General features: G+C 36.9%; 1 protein-coding gene across 3 annotated transcripts in view; it reads left to right on the top strand.

Moving 5' to 3' along the window:
* The window catches only part of KMT2E (lysine methyltransferase 2E (inactive)), a 55,642-nt gene that overhangs the window by 15,041 nt on the left and 21,860 nt on the right, over positions 1 to 18,741 (top strand). For all 3 annotated transcript variants that reach the window (XM_071423942.1, XM_071423941.1, XM_071423943.1), the window contains 7 exons: positions 3,140 to 3,324; positions 9,944 to 10,055; positions 10,450 to 10,679; positions 12,309 to 12,389; positions 12,556 to 12,614; positions 16,752 to 16,924; positions 17,934 to 17,972. In XM_071423942.1, the coding sequence (XP_071280043.1) occupies positions 3,254 to 3,324; positions 9,944 to 10,055; positions 10,450 to 10,679; positions 12,309 to 12,389; positions 12,556 to 12,614; positions 16,752 to 16,924; positions 17,934 to 17,972 (765 nt within the window). In that variant the 5' untranslated portion in view covers positions 3,140 to 3,253. The remainder of the gene's footprint in view (positions 1 to 3,139; positions 3,325 to 9,943; positions 10,056 to 10,449; positions 10,680 to 12,308; positions 12,390 to 12,555; positions 12,615 to 16,751; positions 16,925 to 17,933; positions 17,973 to 18,741) is intronic.

Genomic DNA, 18,741 nt, shown 5'->3' with positions numbered 1-18,741 from the left:
TGTTTGGTTTTTTTTGGGGGGGGGGGTTGTTTGTTTTTTTGTTGCTGTTGTTGTTGTTTTTCTTGTTTGGTTTTTTTTAGTGTGAATGGTGGTGTATTTGCATTGTCATGAATGGGAATATGCATTAGCCATTGATTTTCAATCTATATGTAGCTATAAATCATGCATAGCTCTTCTTTTTCTGCATTACATTTTAAAAAAGCCCCCAAATATCACTTGATTATCAGATTTGGTAAGCAGATCTTTGTGTTGACAGTGGAGGTCACTTGAATTTATGGTGATTGGGTATTCTCAGTTGTTTTATGTAAGTTTGGAGATATCACAGCCCATGAGACAGCTTTGTAAATGTGTTCCTCACTTCCATCAGTCTCCAGGGCATTTTTGCCTGGTTATTTTACAACTGATGCTCTACCTGGTCAGAAGTGTTTAAAGAAAATGTTTTAAGGAAAACCACAGCACCAACAAAATCAAGTTTAAGTGCAAGAAACACCTTTTTAAGTGAGGATCTTGATGCCAGACAATGTTGTCTAATATGTCTTTTAGACCTACATTGAACCACTAAAGCTGTTTTTTAAGAATTACCTAATAAGAGGCATAAAGTAAAAACTCCATTCTGCTGATGATTTGGTAGCCTAGGTCACACTGCAGGGGGTACTGGAGCAGCAATTAACCCTGGCCTAGCTGATTTACCTGGATTTAGAGAATTCATGGTTTCTTTAAAGTTATTGGGTAAATTTTTTACTTTTTCGAAGATGGGGACTAAATGGTGAGTTGATGTTTCCTTTAAGTGGTAGGTACAGCCAGTTCAGGATTCTGCCCTATGAGTAGAGTTAGCTATATGGTGGGAAAATGAGTGCTCACTTAAACTGTTAGATGGGTTTATGGTTTTTTCAACCCTTCTACTGAAAATATTCTATACCTGCTTTTGATTCAACATATTTTTCTTGAAAATAATATATTTTTTCTTAATTTTTTTTTGCATAGCTAGTGATGCAGTTTGTTACTTGTGGTATTTAGTAAGAAAACATCAGTATTTAAATGAGGAAAGCAAAATATTCTAATGGCTACTTGGCCCAATAACTTTCTAGCTCATTGTATTTGGTGTCTCACATAATAGGACCAAATCACATCTTTTGCTGTCTAGGAGAGTGAACTAGCTGTAGGTTTAGGCACTTCAGACATCTTGGCATGTTCTTAAGTTAATTGCCAATCTTCACTAGTGTTAAAAAATGTAGGAAGTTAGATGAAGACTTGCTGCCATCTCATACTTTAGAGATGTCTTGTACATGTCACTTTGTCATCTTGAAGGTGCTGACCTAATCAGTGAAAGAAGACAATTCAGATTGAATTCACAGTATTTTTTTATCTGAAGTCCATTTCTCACCGGGGGCTTGCTGGATTCTACACCTGGAATGGGGCAACTGTGGGTGTATGGACAGACTGAGAATGAGAGGCTGGGAAGCAGCAAGGGACCTGGGGGGTCCTGGTCCTGACTAGCTGAACATGAGCCAGCAGTGCCCTGGCAGCCAGGGAGGGCCACCCATGTCCAGGGGCCATCAGGCACAGCAGCACCAGCTGGGCAAGGGAGGGGATTGTCCTGCTCTGCTCTGCACTGGGGTGGCCTCATCTCGAGTGCTGGGGGCCGTTTTGGGCCTCACAATATAGAAAAGACATGGAACTATTAGAGAGTGCCCAAAGGTGGTGAAGGACCTTGAGGAGAAGCTGTGTGAGGAGTGGCTGAGGTCACTGGGTCTGTTCAGCCTGGGGGAGACTGAGGGGAGACCTCACTGCAGTTACAACTTCCTCATGAGGGGAAGAGGAGGGACAGACCCTGATCTCTGCTCTGCAGTGACAGTGACAGGACCTGAGGGAGAGGCCTGCAGTTGTGCTGGGGGAGGTTTAGGTTCAGCATTGGGAGAAGGTTCTTCCCCCAGAGGGTGGTTGGGCTCTGAACAGGCTCCCCAGGGCAGTGGTCACAGCCCCAGCCTGACAGAGCTCAAGGAGCGTTTGGGCGATGCCCTCAGGCACATGGGGTGACTCCTGGGAATGGTGCCATGCATGGCCAGGAGTTGGTCTTGATGATCCTGGTGGGTTCCTTCAAACTCAGCCCATTCTGTGATTCTGTGAAAATACATTGATCTCAAAATTATTGTGCTGATGTAGACATCAAAGATACAACATTTTGTGGTATGAGAGGAGTGTCTTTATTAGGCACAGTATGTGCTTCATTGCAAAGTGGTTTGTGGTCTTGCAACTTTGACATTTTGGTAAGAGTTTGCAATTATTCATTATGTAACTACTGAAGATACTGGGCTATTTTACTTAAGTAACCTAGTCACATGTGTAAAATGTGGTCTATATGAGTGTATAAAAGTGCATTAATTTACTCATCTGTGAATAGCTGAGAGCTGTTCACGTTTCTCTTGTACTTGGTTGGGCGTTCTGCCCTATGTAGTAAGGGAAGCAGGGGACTGGTAGTAACTGGCATACAGGTTGGATCCTACATTCACTCGTGTGAGTCAAGCAGATTGTAGTTTGCTCTACAGTTAAAAACTACTACTGATTGTTTTTATTTTACTCCTTTAAAAAACATCACTTCCAAAAGTGGCCCTGAATGGGCATAGTATCTTGTAATGGTGATTTATTAAAATGGAAGATGTTTCCTATAATTATGAATTACTAGAATTACTTTGTTTTTTAAAAAATACTACATAGCAGTTAAGACATAAGGTTTTTTTAAGTGCAAAACAAAAGAGAGCAGTGCTGGCTAAGACTTAGTTGCAAATTCTCTAACTAGGTTTCTGTTGAAAGGTACAGTAACTGAGCTTTGACAACACAGGGCCAGTCTCTGGCACTTCGCTGATTGTGCTGGGGTTTTTAATCACAAACTTGAATGATTGTCCATTTGTAATATATTCAAGTTCAGGTGTTAAGATCATCACACTCTTTAAAGAAGTTTCTTTGCAGTTAATTTTAGAGAAGATTGAATCTTCTCCTTTTGTTTGTGTAAAATACAACTAGCGAAGTAATTGTGACAGATATAAACGGCAAATTTTAAAAATAAATATGTGATGTAAAATTGCCTGGGTTTAGAATGAACTGACTTAATCTCATGCATGTTGTGTTTTGTTTTTGACAGGGTTTGTGGATGCACTTAGATGTTTGCAATGAGCACTGTGGCTGGCATGCCCCAGTGTTTTGGATACCAATGCATAGGACTCCGTAGTAATCGAATTTATCAGAAACGAACGTCATGAGCATAGTGATCCCATTGGGGGTTGACACAGCAGATACTTCTTATTTGGAAATGGCTGCAGGCTCAGAGTAAGTATGTGAACATAATTTGTAAGTTCTCTTACCTATTTCTAATTATTTTAATTTTTCCTTCATGGCCATTTTTTGAATACAGTTGGAGAAAACTTAAAGAATTTCCTTAGTTTTGTTGAATTTTTAATTACTTAAATTAATAACTGTCACTTCATTCTTACGTCAGTTTCTTCCACTTTAGGGGGAGCAAAGGAGAGAAGCTAAATGTTTCTACAAATGCATGTTTTTCTTGCTTATCAGACTGACAAAGATGCTGATTAGTTTACTTCTCATACTTCAAATATTTTGTCATTTCAGTTTCATTTTTAAATACATGTAAAATTTTTTTTTGATTTTGCACGTTAGATAAAATAATTTGATGCATTAAACTGCAAGAAAGTAGTAGTAATCAAGACAAGGGTGCATTTCTTAATGAAAATTGAAGGCCTAGCTGAAATACTAATACCATGTCTTCACAAAGTTATTTCTAATTGTAAAGCTAGTAGAAAATCATTTAGTAACTGTATAAAGGATTACAAAAGAGCCAGTGAAATCATGCATTCAGTAAAGTCTGGCTTTGCACCAAATATCGTAGTGTAGTGAGTTTCTGGGTTTTGGGGGATGGGGAAGGTGACTTGGGGGGTTTTTTTTTAGGGTTGGGTGGGAGCTGTGTTGTGCATGTGTGGTGGTTCTTTTCTATTTTTCCCCCTAGACTCCTGTACAATATCGATGGGCTAAGGTTTAGGTATTGTTGATCTCTGACTGGATACATTTCTTGTCAAACAAACCTTCCTGTGTGTATAGCACACAGAATGTTTAAGAAGCAAGTAGTTTTTCTTCCAAACTTTGAATGAAAGTTTTAGGAAAACTCTAGAACTGCTTTTTAAAAGGATGTTTCTCTACTGTGCTTCCAGGTATATATGAAGCTATTCTAGGTTTGTGCCATTTATTTGAAGAGAACCAAGAATTTGCAATTCAAAATTTTTGTTGCAATTAATTTTTAAAGTTGTTTTATCTTTTCATATTATAAATACTCTTAACCTTGGTGCAGAAAAATTAACTGTAGTGAACCATTCACATTTCTTTTAATTTTTTTCCCGTGCTTTTCTTTTATGTTTAGAGAGGGTCATGATTCCTGAGGTTGCTGACATTCCTTGCAGACACAGCATGTCATGCTGAAATTAAAATAAATAAATTTAGTTGTCAGTATAAACAAGATAGAGTTCACAGTCTGTTATTTGCTTGATACTGTGGCAGAGCGACCCAGTTAGGAGCTGCTTTTCTTCAGATGTTAAGTGGCTGTTACCACTTAGATTAATTCTTGTCATCTCTGCCGTACTCACACTGAAATGTCTGTAGTTGCATGATTGCTGTACGCTGATTTAAAAGCCATGTCACTGTCACAAGAAGTGTGACACAAAGGTGTGTCCCTAATCTCCCAGCTTACATGGTTGTAAACCCTTGCTATCACAATCCGTGTGGCTTACTCTTTGTTCTTGTACATTTTCTTCCAGAGGGGGTAGCATGTTGGATGTGGAGTGTATTAGTAACAGTCCTAGATGGTCTTTGAGCAAGTTCTGGGGTTTTCCCAGGAGGGAGGAGCTAGAATTTTTCCACTGTGACTGGCAGGTCGGATATTGCTTCATCAGTTGCTGAAGCATGAGCAAACACAAGAGTGGGGGAGTGGCAAACTTGATTATGCAGGAGAAGAAGCTTAGGGAAAAGCTCTTTGTGTAGTGCAGTCTCCTAGTGCTGAAAGATTTTTCCTTATGTTTTCAACCAAGGCATAAGCCTATGAAAAGAGGGGATATTTTATATGATTAATAGTTCCACATATTTTAATAATTGTAGCAAATAGCTGTGTGTGGAGTAGCCTACTAAGAGGTTTAAGGATCTTAAAAATTGGGTGAAGTAGTTTGTTTCTTATGTTACATGTACTTAAGTGGGGTCTCCAGATAGATCTTTGTGTCATTGTAGTCAAAACACACATGCTTGGCCTTTATGATCTTACTGCAAATGGGGATTTGTGACTTCTTAGTGGTAAGGTCCTTGTACTTGTAAGCAGAACAAGCCATTTCTGAAGGTTCAAAATACTCTTCCTGGCTTCAGAGAGTGCTTGTGTAGCTTAAAGCATAAGTATAAACTACACATTGGGAAATGCCATTGATGGTACTGCTTTTCTGGTTATAGCCATACATGTTTTTTAGGGAGAAGGCCTGTATAATAAACCTCAGAATCACAGTGTACAGATCACTGTTCTGAGTTCAGTATCCAGGAGAAAACATTGGTGCAGTCTTCCATACAGATAGCATCGGGCCAGCCTGTACTTGTAGGGCCTGCTACAAGGTGCTTAGGTAGCAGAACCCACTCCCTGCTAGAGAAGCAGTCCTTGCTTCTTGGTGTCTAGCCTGTCAGATATCTTTGGTTAGATGAAGTGTCTTGAAATAGAAAATGTTTTTTCTCATACAAAATATATTGTATTCTTTTGTCTGAGATGGCCTTCAGCTAGATACTGTTCAGGTGTGCTGGTACAAACAGAAAGCAAACCTAAATTCCTTGAAAATTAGACCTATCAAACTGGATTGTGGAAGATGGATGTTGCTGAGAGGTTGCATTTGGAGTTCAGACAAATGTTCAGGAAGTACTCGTTGTATGCTTAGCTTACAGCCTAAATGCTCCAGTCTTTGAGCATTTTAGTGAGATTTTGTTTCCTGAATATCTGTATATTTATGGAAGTGGTTAATGGCCCTAAATTCTAACTGTATTTTGGGTATTAGTCAAAAATTGTGTGCTGTTTTTTTTTTCTTTTCCTTTTTTTTTTTTTAATTTATTACTAAATGGTCAGAAACAAAACAATGTTTAAAAGGAGTGGAGTGAGGGAGATGACATTTTAGAGACGAATTGGCCTCCTTTGAATCATTGCAAGTTGATTTCCTTACTACAGGTTAACTAACTATAAAAGTGTAGTGACTGAGGCTTTGTAAATTAACTGGTCTCGGGTGTTGCTTTTAGTTTCTCACTAATGCCATCTACTGGCAACATGCAGAATATTTTGTTTCCATTTTAGATATGAACAGTAGGAAATGACTCAGAACATGAAGTTGTTTCACTTCCTAAATGAAAATTCTCTCAAGGCTTTTTTTTTTTTTTTTAATAGGGGCATCTTTGCGTTTTAAACTTATTTTAGAAAATATTATATTTCTGTTTTCAAGGTATAGGAATGTCTTAAATCACTGCAGCCCAAGAGCGTGTGGAAAGCTTTTGTGTAGAGCTTTTTGTTTTGTTTCCTGTGAACATTTTGCACAGATTTGAATTGCTGACCACAATGCTTAACAAGTATATATGATATTTTAGCAAAATATGGTCAGTTTATCACAGTGTTTGTTTAGTTAGGAAATAATATTAACATTTTGATCAAGCTTCATATATACTGTGTTGTAATACAAACACTGTAGTTTGGATGAAAACCAAAAATACAATAAATATCTTTTAGTTATGCAGTAAGACAGCAGTTGTTTGAGGTGAAGTTGAAAAATGTGGTATGATCAGAGGACTGACAGTCTTAGTACCTCAGTCTCTGACAGAATTGGCTGATGTCCAAAAATACAAGCAAGGAAAGCCTTACAGTGTGTTCACAGATCTGAATGCTGACGTCTTTTCCTCCTGAAACTTGCTTTCTGGGATGGCTGTAAGAATGCCAGTGGTGAAATGAGGGGGTGTTTGTCTGTAGTACAGTAGTTAGTTAGTGCCTTGCTGCTTGGGCCCCGGTACTTGAGCCCAAAAAAATGTAAAACTTGATTTTTAAATTAGGTACCATCTCATGCTTTAGTCATCTGTACAATTAAATATTTTGCCAAGAAGCATTTCTTCTCAAAGCTGTACAATCCTGAGATGCCTATTTCAGAAGAAGGGTTTGACTTTGAACAGACAGGAGTATAGAGGGCATCTTTTCTGTTTGAGGTCATGCACATGGTGGGCAAAACCAGGAGTGATAAGGAATTCAGTAACCTGTTTGTCAAAGTTGATTTTGTCTGTGGCTCTCTGGAAGAATGGTGCTCATTCTGTACTGTTTTATGGCACCTGTGTCACTTTCCTGTTGACTGTAAAGGAAATCTATGATGGTTATTTCTAGCTTAAGTGAATGCTCTTGGAGCTCCTTCCCATTGGTTTCTTCCCCACTTCCCCAGCCCAGTGCAGTGGGTAATTGGAGCAGTAACAGTTGCATTCAGAGCTCTAGTGAGCATCTGTTATAATTGAAGCTAGTGTCTGTGCCTGGATAAGTATTTAAAAAAGGTTTTACTGAAAGCTGATTGTGCTCCAGATTTTTTAATAGTTGCCTTTCTGTATCACTTGATTTTGCTCCCACCATTTTTCTGGTTTTCCTTGTTCAAGTAAAGATGTGACTTTTTCTTAGTAACATTGTTCTCTGAATCTGTTTTATGAGTGTTAAAACAGTTGGTGATAAATGAATGTTTCTTGAAGCTTTACACTTTTACTTCCCACTACTGTTATGCCTCTAAATATTAAATTTTGTTTTCTTAAATGGTTTGTAAATGGCTAGAGTAATAAGAAATGGATGTAGGGTGTTGTGTGTATTGTCTTGCCTCAAATCTTGAAAGGGACCTGGACTATCTTTTTGACTTCTGTAGTCAGATGATGAAATACACAACCTCTCTTTTTAGGACACTTTCATTCTGGTATCTTTCACTGAATGTTCCTGTGTTTAAGTAGCTGGTATTTAGGTCATAGTAATACTTATTTTTAATGAAGGAAACTCTTCTAAATTAATCCAGGATGGATTGTACCAGAATCCCCTCCTGCCTGTCCTTAGTAAGCCTTCCTGCTCTGAAAACAGAGTATTTTTCAGCAAGACCTAGCTTGAGCATTGAACACAGAGTGGATAAGAGTACCTGTGTATGCTGCTTGTCCCATTCAGGAAGTGGGGAGGAATAGCAGTAGAAGCAGTGCAGTGGTCAAGACATCCTTGTTCCTGGAGAAGCTAATTTGTGCCATAGTCATGATGGATGTGTAGCTATTGCCTCATTCACTGGCATTTTAGTTGGCTGGGTCATCACAAGAATTACAGAAAAGATGTGTGATTACTGCACAAATGTGTTGTTAAATAGATAAAAGCAAATTGGTTGGAAAGGGACAGTTTTTTCATCTTTTGTCTTTATTTTAGTCATGAGATTAAGTTCTAAGCTGTTTCTAGGAGCTAATTATAACAAACTCCAAATAAAATTGTATTTTCAAGTTGTGAAAGAGTGTAAGAGAGTAACTGAGGATTTTTCTGCATTTATGAGGTAACAAAGAGCAAGTGCTGTCAGATTTGGTTTGTCTTATGCTAGTCAGAAGTTGTATTTTTAACGTTAGTACTTCACATGATTTTTGTGCTCACATGTTTGTTCACTCTCTCAAAAAAAGGCAGCTGATGACTGTTGGAGACCATAATCTTTTTAAATTTTTTTCCTTTGGACTCTAGAAACTAAAGCCCTCCCTCAGAAGTGCTTTTAACTAGTTTCTTCTTAAACAATTTTATCATTGGGGTAGCAACCTCACATGGGAAAAAGCTCTTAAGAAGAAATGGGCCACCAAACCCATTAGTAGGACACTTTCAAAGAGATGGGAAAATACCACATTTTGTTCAGAAAGTTAATGATTAATTATATCTTTTCAAAAAAGTAACAAATGTAGGTTTCTGGTGTCCTTTAAAAACAAACTAGTATTGCTTCATGGCACAGCAAAAAAGCCTCTATTAATGTGTAAGAAAACAATCCCATCAGTATCTGTTTTAATTTATAATTCAGAAACGCCAAGTTTATTTTAAAAATTAGCTCAAGGAATTAGTAAGATATGTGACAGGCAATAGAATTCAGACATAACAAAAATAAAATTAGAAAACTGAACCAGACCTGATTTGTAATGTGAATCAAGTCCACTTCAGTTCTAAATGTTGAAATTTCGTGGTGCCTTTTTTTTGTTTAAAAGAAACCCCACTTTAGTAACCTGGATTCATTTCTCTTAGTGTTATTAAATCATATGGTGCAACGAAAAAACTGCAAGTTATCTCAGTCATGCACACATGAACAACTGCTCGAGAAAGGCCATGAAGATGTAATTTTTTGTGCTCAAATAGATCTTCCTGTTCTAGTATTCCTTTATCTTTCTTGCTTTGTATTGTGGTTTAGTGCATATAAACCATAGTTTGTATATTGAAGAAGGCACTGCCTTTGATACAAAACCTTGTCTTGCAAATCGTTATCACCTTTTTTTTCTGTTTAAAAATAACTCAACAGAAAGTGCCTTGTTTAGATAATTAGCCGCAGTTAGATCCCCGCTTGTAGGAGCAGCCGGTGCGGTGGTGCCCCGCCAGTGCCGCTGCGTGTCGCTGCAGGGCTCGATGGCCGTGCAGCCCCCGGAATGCAGCCTCGGTCCTGGGGCAGGATTCCCTTCGGCAGCTCTCTTACCGCTCAGTGAGGGGGCCACGGGGGCTTGCGAGTTTGTAACTGCCCCCACATGCTGCTTTAAACGGAATCAGCAGGGAATTAATTAGAAGTTGTGCAGCAAGTACCTCCAATTTATTAACATAAATTACATAGTCATTGCATTTGTTCTTCTTCTGTCTTTTGCCTTGCAGACCAGAATCTGTAGAAGCTAGCCCTGTGGTAGTTGAAAAATCGAACAGTTATCCACACCAGTTGTATACCAGCGGCTCGCATTCACACAGTTACATTGGTTTGCCCTATGCAGTAAGTTTTGTGCAAAGTATTCTGTACCAAGTACATTATGTAAAAATATGCTGGTTTTATCTGGGAAAACTGATTCATGCTTATCTTTCTGTATCTTATTGGGAGTTGGGTAAGTTGGATAAAAATGGTCTATCAGAAGTAGAACATAGTGCACTTAAACGTACAACACAGTTGAGAAGTTAGAAAATAAGATCAAATTGGGATATAAAATATAAATACAAAATTTAAAATATTTTAAATATATAAAATTGGGATATAAAAATATAAAATTTTAACCTTTTACTACAAAATTAAGAAGCCTGAAGTTCTTTGCCAAATGAATTCTTACATTTTGGCTTGAATAACCATCGGTGTATGAGCATTTACGATAAATTACCTTTTCACAAAATTCTAGGACCATAACTATGGTGCTCGGCCTCCTCCAACGCCTCCAGCTTCTCCTCCTCCATCAGTGCTTATAAGCAAGAATGAAGTAGGCATATTTACCACTCCCAACTTCGATGAAACCTCCAGTGCTACTACCATCAGTACGTCAGAGGATGGAAGCTATGGAACAGATATTACCAGATGCATTTGTGGCTTTACACATGATGATGGATATATGATCTGTTGTGACAAATGCAGGTAATGCATATTAAAATAACTTAAAAAGTAAAAATTACTTAAGGCTGCACTGAAAGTAAATGTAACTAAATGGTGTTTTAATTACGATGAGTCACAAAAAATTTCCTTCCATCAAAAAAGTTCTTGAAGGTTGTGTGTTTTTCTAATAGGCAACATAGTCAGTTAAGGCCAGTAATTATTTTATAATTTAATTCTGGTCAGTCTTGACTAGTCATGAATTTGGTCATGCCTTTGCTTGTACATTGCTGCTTAATAAGGGTATACCTTTTTTCCCTCTATAAAGAATGTCTGTGGTACTCTGTCCCAAGTTATTTGTTAGTAGGGTAAAATGAAGACCCAGGCATTACTTAATGTGCATGTCCTGAGTAATAAAGCATCTTGGTAAATTATGTATATGTAAATCAAAGAACTTGAAGGATGCAAAATAATGTGAAAGAAACTTCTTGAGTATTGGTTTCTCTGTGCATGAGCTTTCTGATTACTCTTCATTTCTCAAAGGATTTGGTTAATAAGTATGAAAAGACAGACTAACCTAGGTTCTTAGTGGAGAAGCTGAAGTTAAATGTTTAGACTTCTGAGTTTATGCTTAAGCACCTACTTGATCGCAGTATAATAAGAGATTGCTTTTGAATACTTGGAATTGGAAAAATGAGAATATAAATTTTTAGAGCTGATACACTTAACAGGAGAAAACAAATGTTATGTTTCTACTCAATATTAGCCTGTCTTTTTAAATTTGGTTAATGAGTACTGCTGGATTTGTTAGATCTTTGTGTATTTATAAAACAATAGTTATAGCTAGTTAAAATATTGAGCTCCATTCTTCTCTCTGCTTATGTAACAAGCTTGTTAGTAATTTCTGATGGTCCTAAATTCTGATAATCTTGCTCATTATTTTGAAATGTATTAAGATGTTCTTCCAGCAGTGGAGTTGTAGGCAGTCACCAGTTAGGTAGTCTTTCTCCTTTGAAGAAGAGATTCTCTTCGAGGAGCTGTCAATTTACCACAACTCTTTCCAAGTGGGAAGATAACTATTTTTGTGTCCCTCATCCTTCTAGCAGTGTAGGGCTGAGTATAAACTACTGTTGTAGGTTAGACTTGAGTCTAGTAAGCAGTCTCTTCCCTGACTCTGGGAAGAAGTTAAAGCTCTTTCTTTGCTGTTCAACAGTACTACCAGTTTATAACAGGGTGTATAAAAATGTGTATTTATTTTTCTCTTAAAATATGTAAGGAAATCAAACTGTATCTCAGTGTATATTTCTCTAGATAGAAATATTTTATGTACCCATTTCTAAAAGGGAATTGAATCCTTTTGTTTAAAACGAAACCACTTGTTGCTATGTAAAACATAAGTCTTGTTACTGAGGGTATTTGTCTCTATCTTGTTCTCTGTTGTGATAATTTACCATTTTATTTCTGATGTTGGAGAAAAATTTCCAAGAGAGAAGACGAGTCACCTAGCAGAGTGGTGGCAAAGATAGTGATTGAGATGTAGTTTTAAGCAGTATTGAATTTGAGTAAAGATGACAGTGAAAAAAAAAAAGAGCAGCTTACTTTCTCTATGTATTGTGCATGCAATTTTTTTACATTGTTCTTTAAAGTTGGGATTTTGTTTTGATCTTTTCATAGTGTCTGGCAGCACATTGACTGCATGGGGATTGACAGACAGCATATTCCTGACATATATCTGTGTGAACGTTGCCAACCCAGGTGAGCAGTTTGGTTGATTTTGAACTCTAAAAGAGAATGGAACAGTGCACAACTGGTATTTTTCTAAGTATCCGAACATTTAGTTACTTTACTGTTTATTCTGTAATAGTAAATGGGAAATGCCTGTTTTAATACTTAAATGTGCTGATTTATTTTCTAATTTCAGGAGTTTAGATAAAGAAAGAGCAGTGCTGTTGCAACGAAGGAAACGGGAAAATATGTCAGGTGAGTAAAATGTAAAGCTCTTTTCTTAGTAAAAGTGATAAAATAAGTATAAATTATATATAAAGACTTCAGAGCACATACATGGTTCCCATGGCTTTAAGAGCCTTCAGCATATAAGGTTCAGTAAATCAATGCCTTTTACTTGTTTGTATTTTTACCAAGATAACATAGTATCAGAATTGTTGTAGCTCCACCTGTTTTATGAATGGTTTTCAGCACTGTGGGTTTTTTATAGCAGTGCAGAATAATTCAATCTGTTCAATAGTGTTTGAGTTTCTTAATAAGCAATGTTGCTTTTAGAATAACTCTTAACACCTTTAACTAAGGTGCTGAAAAGAAAGTGGAAAAGCTTTAAGTTTCTTCTCTTGGAATGAGAGGGTTTCTAAGTCTACTTTCATTCTGGAAAAAAGTTTCAGAGAGAAATCCTAATTCTTACATGTTGGATGTAGATTGGGTGTTCTGGTATGGCTCTGGAGTTTTTTGGACAATGGGAAAATTTGCTAAACCAAGTCAATACGATGTAGGTAATAACGATGTTTTGAGGGTTTTTTGCCTTTGATAACCATGGTTGCGTGTAGTGCAAGTACCCATTTCAGTCAGGGTATTTTATGCAAGTAGTTCTTGAACTTGTTCACAGGATTTCAAAAGTCATCTGGCCTAACTTGTCAGGAGTTCTCTCTGGCCATTACCAAAGCGTGTTGTAGAATTCTTGGTTGACAGCTGGTACTTTCAAGCTCTATTACAAAAGTAATAACTTGGGAGGAGGTCATCTCCTAAATGTAACATGTTTTACTTCCAGATCATGTCTCTGAAGTAGTGGAGTGTGTGTGTTTATTTTAAGATTTCTTTTAAAATTACCATGTAAATATGGTCCTGCTGTCCACTTCATCTGGCTTCAGAAAGTCAGAGAGGTGTGTGGCACAACTGTGCTTCTTGGTGCAGTTGACACTTGGTGTTGTCTGGTACTAATTGTCTAAAGTCCTTTAAAGGCGTTAATGACCTACTTACAAAGCCAGAGTCATTTTTTGTTTTGTCTGTTTTCATTTTAACAAAACCAAGCTTAATTTATACAGTTTTGGTTGACCTACTAGGTCAATCAAATTTAAACTGTAAAAGTTTTTGGAATTGAAAATTATTTTTGTTAATTCTATTGAAATAGTAGAACAAGTAGATTTATAATTCATTTGGAGTTAATGAGTTCACTGACTGCTCTGATAATACTGTGAGGTTGGACTTGAATTTTCATAACGAATAGGGGAAGTTGGTGATCTGAGCTATATTTAAATAATCTCTTTGGATTTGCAGGCACACTATCTGATCATTTACTGTAAACTTAAGGGAGATTAAAAATCTTAGGAGGAGCTGATGAGATCTTACCTTTGAAGTTAGTGTTTAACCCTCCTCAGTCTTGATGATCAGTGTTCTAAATCTGTTGCATGAATTCAGTAGGAAAGGAAATACTAAATGGTAAAGCCAAAGTATCAAAACAGTTGAAAAGAAAGGCCAGTTCTGGTTCTCTTTAATCTAAAATGTGATCAAAGTGCAATATTGATTACTGTGATTTTTAATACATAATTTGAATGTCTGTGCTTACACCTCTTAATTTCCATTTAGCTTGGGTGAATATATTTTATGTTGACTGCTATACAGTTCAGTTGGACTTAGTGACTTTGGGTATAAACTGAGACCTGTGTGAGACTTCAGTAAAATGGGCCATTTTCACAGATGATTTCAAGTAGGAAGAGCAAAAGTGGCATCAGTTTGAATGGATCTTTTCAATGTTTTAGATACTCAACAGAAGCAGAATGTTACTTTTAACTTAATTATTAGTAATTTACAGGTGTTTGATAAAAGGTAGGACTGCATAATTTGGATGCTCTTTGATGAATAAGTGTGTATATATAGGGATTTTCAATTAAATATGAGAATTCTTTAGAGTAAAATGTTTTTGTCGTAAAGATTTCTGAAGAGTTGCTGGCTTAGCCTTTGGATGAAACACAGCTAACATTGGGGAGAAAGTAGTAGATTGGTTAGTTTGCTTCAAGAAAAGAGCTTTTAATTGAACATTTCACATGATAGAAAATGGTGTGTGTTAAGCTTTTACGTGTAACCACATCATCCTTTTTTCTGGCAGTGTTCTTAGCCCATTCTTCTGGGTCCTGTGGTTGTACGAGGTGGTGTTGATTTTGTTTTTCTGGTACAAAAGTCCAGTTCTGGTGCAGCTCAATGTGCAGTGCATTACTGACTATGGCTCAGTGAACTGAGCACCTTTGTTAAGCCAGTACTCCCTCAGTTGTATACTGGATGTTTTGGGTTTTGCTGGGAGGTTTGGTTTGGGTTTTTTGGGGTTTTTTGTAAGATAAAATATCTAGATGTATAACAAGGATGTTGCTTCAAGCTGTTTGGTCTTGAAATTCACGCTGTCAAGATCACTTGCCTGCTTATGGGTAAACGAATCTGGGCCCAGAAGTTGTGAAATTTGGAAAGTTTGTGTCTTTGCTTCTGACTGCAAACTCAAGATCTCCCCTTAGTGTGCTTTACCAAGGCTCTTCAAAGTGAAAGCAGGTTATGTAGGTTAGAAGGGAGTGTCTCAAAACAACTCTGTGTAATTATATGTTCAGCTGAGGTAATTATTTTTTACAGTAAGTTAGAGCACAGTGTAGACAGCAATACTGAAATGTTGCTTCCCTAAGGAAGACAGTGTTTTGTGGGGTTTGGGGCAAGGGGAGAGGTGTATGGCTGTGATGTCATGACTCTGTAGGTACTAGTGTATGGACTACAGACACTGACAATTTTAAGTTTCTATTCTGGGGTTTCTATTTCTCAGGCATTGGTTATTCTGCTATTTATTCTTCTTTGATTAGACGTTTCTTCTTTCCTTGTGCTTTTTATGCTCATTTAGAAAATATTCTCAGCAGAGATGTTAACAAATTCAGTAAACATCATCAATTCCTAGTTTATGAAATATAATTATGTGCCTGATAAGGTGTTCAAACGAATAACCATGATGGTAAGATGGGATTGTTTGCTATGCACAGAAGAATCCTGTTAAGGAATGTTGTGAGCAGGAAAAATCCAGAGTAACCAGAGTAGCTGGAGTTCTTTATTTAGTAAAGAAGGTTTTGAGAATTAGGACTGCTGAGTGCACTGATTAAAGCAACATCCTTCTGAGAGCAGAAGGAATGTTTTCTCTGCTCTCCTATTAAGTATTTGTAAAGCCTGCTTCTGTGCTGTATGAGAAAGTTTTGCTTAGTGTGAAGTGTATTTACTCAATGCAGAATATTTGGAAAAGCTGCTAAAAAATCTGAGAAGCCTGTACTGAGCACATGCAAACAACAGTCTCTTATCTGTGAGCATCATCTCTCTTCCAATCCTCCCCATCCTTCACAGCCTTTCATCTTGACAGAACTAGGGTAATCCTGTTTCAGGTCAGGATATGTGTTTGTCTGACATAAATGCTGATGTATGCTAGATTTCAGGCTTTGGCCTTTAGGTCTGTGAGAGCACAGCACAAAGAAAAAGTATCTGTCAGTTTATGTCTGATCATCTCTTTTCTCTTCCTGAGTAGCAGAATGTTACTGTTAGGGGATTTTGAGTACAAAAAGCTTTTGGCTAAATTGATGTATTAACCCTGAAAAAGGCACTTGACAGTGCAAATTGCAGCTGAAATAGTTGATTATGACTATGACATGTGATTAATTAATAGAGCTTCACAAGAAATGCTGGTCAGTCATTAATTTTAATCCCTTCCAGAATACAGCCATCTGAGAGAATCCAAATGCCGTGTTACAAGTAAAAGCTATATATAAGTGAATGTGTTAATAGCTTTTTTCTCTTTTTTGTTCTGGTTCTAATTTTCTTTAAAATGCAATATGGTCATTAATTCTATTCAAAGACATGAATTACATCTGGTACCTTTTGCTTACCTTGCATTATAAACCTGTCTTAATTACCAGTTTCTCATTGGTCCTTCATTTTCATGCTGTTGCAACTGTTGGTGAATTTTGCATACGAGTGTTTGGAGCATTTGTCATTATGAATTTTTGTGTTTTGGAAACAGATGTAGAGTAACTGGTGAGTGTTCTAGTGTTCTTTCTGCAGTACTTGATTATTTACAGAGTATTCTTTGTTTTAAAGATGGGGACACCAGTGCAACAGAGAGTGGTGATGAGGTTCCTGTGGAACTGTATACGGCTTACCAACACACACCAACGACAATTACTTTAACTGCTACAAGAGTTACAAAAGTCAATGATAAGAAGAGGAAAAAAAGTGGAGAGAAAGAACAGAACATAGCAAAATGTAAAAAAGTAAGTGAATGTAATTTCTCTTATTACTTTGTGTTGTAAATTATAGCTATGTGACATTTCTTACCAAGAGACACTGATTTAAAAATCAGGCTATTTTACTACCTGGTTTCAGCTTGAAATATATTACTCTGCAGTAAATTATAGTCTTTCTGGGTGCCTGACCCCCATGACTCCTCCTTATTTCAAGTTAATATATCCTGCCTGGGCATGGTCAGTTTTATAATTGAGGCAGAATCTCCCCACAGGAATTGCATTTACTGGACCATTTGAAATAGTTAGAGGTGATGCAGAACAAGCTTTGGGTTACCTGGAGAAGAATTCCTTGGAAGTCTTCATTTGTGGTGGTTTGAAGTACAGAAATGTTTGCCATCAGTTGTCCTGATGTGACTCCATTTATTTGAGTAGAAATTGTGTGGAAGTGTGCTGTGAGAAAGCTAGCTGCTAAACTAATTAGAGTAAAAAAATAATGACATTATGCTGTTTAACTACGGATGTACAAACAGTATAATATGTGAAGACAAAACATTTGTGAAGTAAAGTACATGAAACTTCTTAAACAAGTGGTTTTTGTAGTTATTGTCCTTGGCTTGGATGAGAATTTTGTTCTTTAAAACTTCAAAGTCAGAATAAGTTATTGATGTCTTTTTTTGATATCTTTAGTAAAATGTTTCCTTTTGATTGAATAATTCTCAATACAAATCTATTGCCATGTATTCTTCTGTTACCTCTGATATTTTGGCTTGGATTCTGAAATTGTGGAGAATCAAGTTGTAATGTGAGAGAAAGGTAGAGATAGGTGACTACTCTGCACTTGGGTAGGAATGCTGAATGGTTTTTAGAATATATTTTGTGAGACGTAACCTCTTACCTTCTTGAGATTTCAGCATAGTTTGTTCTGTTGTTTTCATCTTGCATGTTTAATTGAAAAGTTGTTCATTAATAGGTTTTCAATTCCTTAAGAGATTTTGTATTTCCTCCAGTGAATATGAATATCTTAATTTTATTCCAGGCATTTCGAGAAGGATCCAGGAAGTCTTCAAGAGTAAAGGTAATGTGATTTTGTTTGGGTTTTGTTTCATACCTTAACTGTACGTTACTTTAAATAATAAGCATTGAGAGTATAATTGGGGCTATACACTAAGAACTACAATATTCTCTTCTTGGTAACTAATATATTATGTATCACAATGATTTTAAATTAAGGCATGAGCCCTACATCTTTGTCCTGCAAAATTAACTGAAATAATTAGTGCAAATTTTTATTTCAAGAGCCAGTGAATTAATTGGGGCTCCTGTGTGCTATGCAAGGGAGTAAAATTGAGAGAACGCCTCATTTGAATTTAGCGGCTCCAGCTTTTCATAACTGTTTAGCAGTGACATAATGAAATAACTGTGTTGAATTTGAAAGTTAGTGGTTCTGCTAAGTTAGTGGTTCTGCTCTGTCAAACCTCCATCTACACCTGGTGGGACTCCTGTATATCTGGCAGGATTTTACTCACTGATACTGGCATAGTCTGAGGGAATTGTATTGGGATGTCTGCTTTGTAAGATTTAAATGTTACAGCAGTCTTTAAATTTTCTGTGACATAAAAATGTGCATGGTGTGAAAACTAGGTATTTCCATAGTTCATTCATGCTTGGAATATATAAATACAAGTGGGATGCAATTTATGCTTCAAATGTGTAAGATGTGCCTTGGGAACAGTGAAGACTGAATTGGGCAAGAAAAATCTCTAATTTTGTGGGGCTTTTTTAATATGGTGCTTGTAAGGTTCCATTGTTTTTTCATGGTTGTCTTAGCATCGCACCTTTGAAAT

The sequence above is a fragment of the Agelaius tricolor genome, unplaced genomic scaffold (genome assembly GCF_023055355.1).
Source record: "Agelaius tricolor isolate 1412-34295 unplaced genomic scaffold, bAgeTri1.0.p SCAF_3, whole genome shotgun sequence".
NCBI classification, from domain to species: Eukaryota; Metazoa; Chordata; class Aves; order Passeriformes; family Icteridae; genus Agelaius; species Agelaius tricolor.
Note: the sequence above shows the minus strand (reverse complement) of the source record. Positions and strands in the feature narration are given on the sequence as shown.